Here is a 726-nt window from a genome sequence, read left to right as displayed (position 1 = left end):
GACCACCAAGTGCCACCGGTAAGAGGTGGGTCGACCTTGAGAGTGGAGGCATCGACGATGAGACTGAGGTAGAGGGAGAAGAAGAAGCCCCGAAGGAGGAGGAACCTCAGGACAAGAAAGAACCTGAGGCAGAACCTGCACCTCTACAGTTCATCGAGGATCTTCCTGATGTAGATGTCGACGACTTTGCAGAAGTCTTTGACACCACATACGTCGATAACGTAGAGAGTGGTGAGGTGAAGCTCCACTACATTCCTGACAGTCCAACCACCGACTACGCAAACGAACCCGACCCCTTCGATACCTCTGTGGTCGACAAAGTCCTTCACGCCGAGGAACCAGAACCCAAGAAGCCACAGCAGGCCCCGAAAGAACCCGAAAAGAAGAAGAAGAAGCTCGTGAGCCTTGGGTGTGCTGTTGATGTCCTCACGGGAAAACTCCAAACCCCGGAAAAGACTCCTGTGAACACTACAGTTGACACCAAAAAACGAAGGGTCATCCCCCAGGAAATCAATTTATTAGCTGACTTCACTGAAAATGGAGAAGCTGTAGTCTCAGCTGAAGAGAGTGAAACAACAGAGAAAGAGGAGACTGAACAGAAATCAGAGGAAAAGAACCTTTTGGATGAAATACTTTGTGTAGGTGACGGAGAAGGGCAACTACCTGAACTTGGTGCTGTTCTAGGCACAACTCCGCGTGCTGTCTCTCCTGCACTTCCTACTGACG

General features: G+C 50.4%; 1 protein-coding gene across 3 annotated transcripts in view; it reads left to right on the top strand.

Annotated features, from left to right (window-relative positions):
* LOC119585791 (protein stoned-A-like) overlaps window positions 1-726 on the top strand; it is a 53,700-nt gene that overhangs the window by 50,297 nt on the left and 2,677 nt on the right. For all 3 annotated transcript variants that reach the window (XM_037934509.1, XM_037934510.1, XM_037934511.1), the window contains exon 2: window positions 1-726. This exon is cut by the window's left edge and continues 459 nt beyond it; it is cut by the window's right edge and continues 2,677 nt beyond it. In XM_037934509.1, coding sequence (XP_037790437.1) covers window positions 1-726 — 726 coding nt within the window.

This window comes from Penaeus monodon, chromosome 20 (assembly GCF_015228065.2).
Source record: "Penaeus monodon isolate SGIC_2016 chromosome 20, NSTDA_Pmon_1, whole genome shotgun sequence".
NCBI lineage: Eukaryota > Metazoa > Arthropoda > Malacostraca > Decapoda > Penaeidae > Penaeus > Penaeus monodon.
Note: the sequence above shows the minus strand (reverse complement) of the source record. Positions and strands in the feature narration are given on the sequence as shown.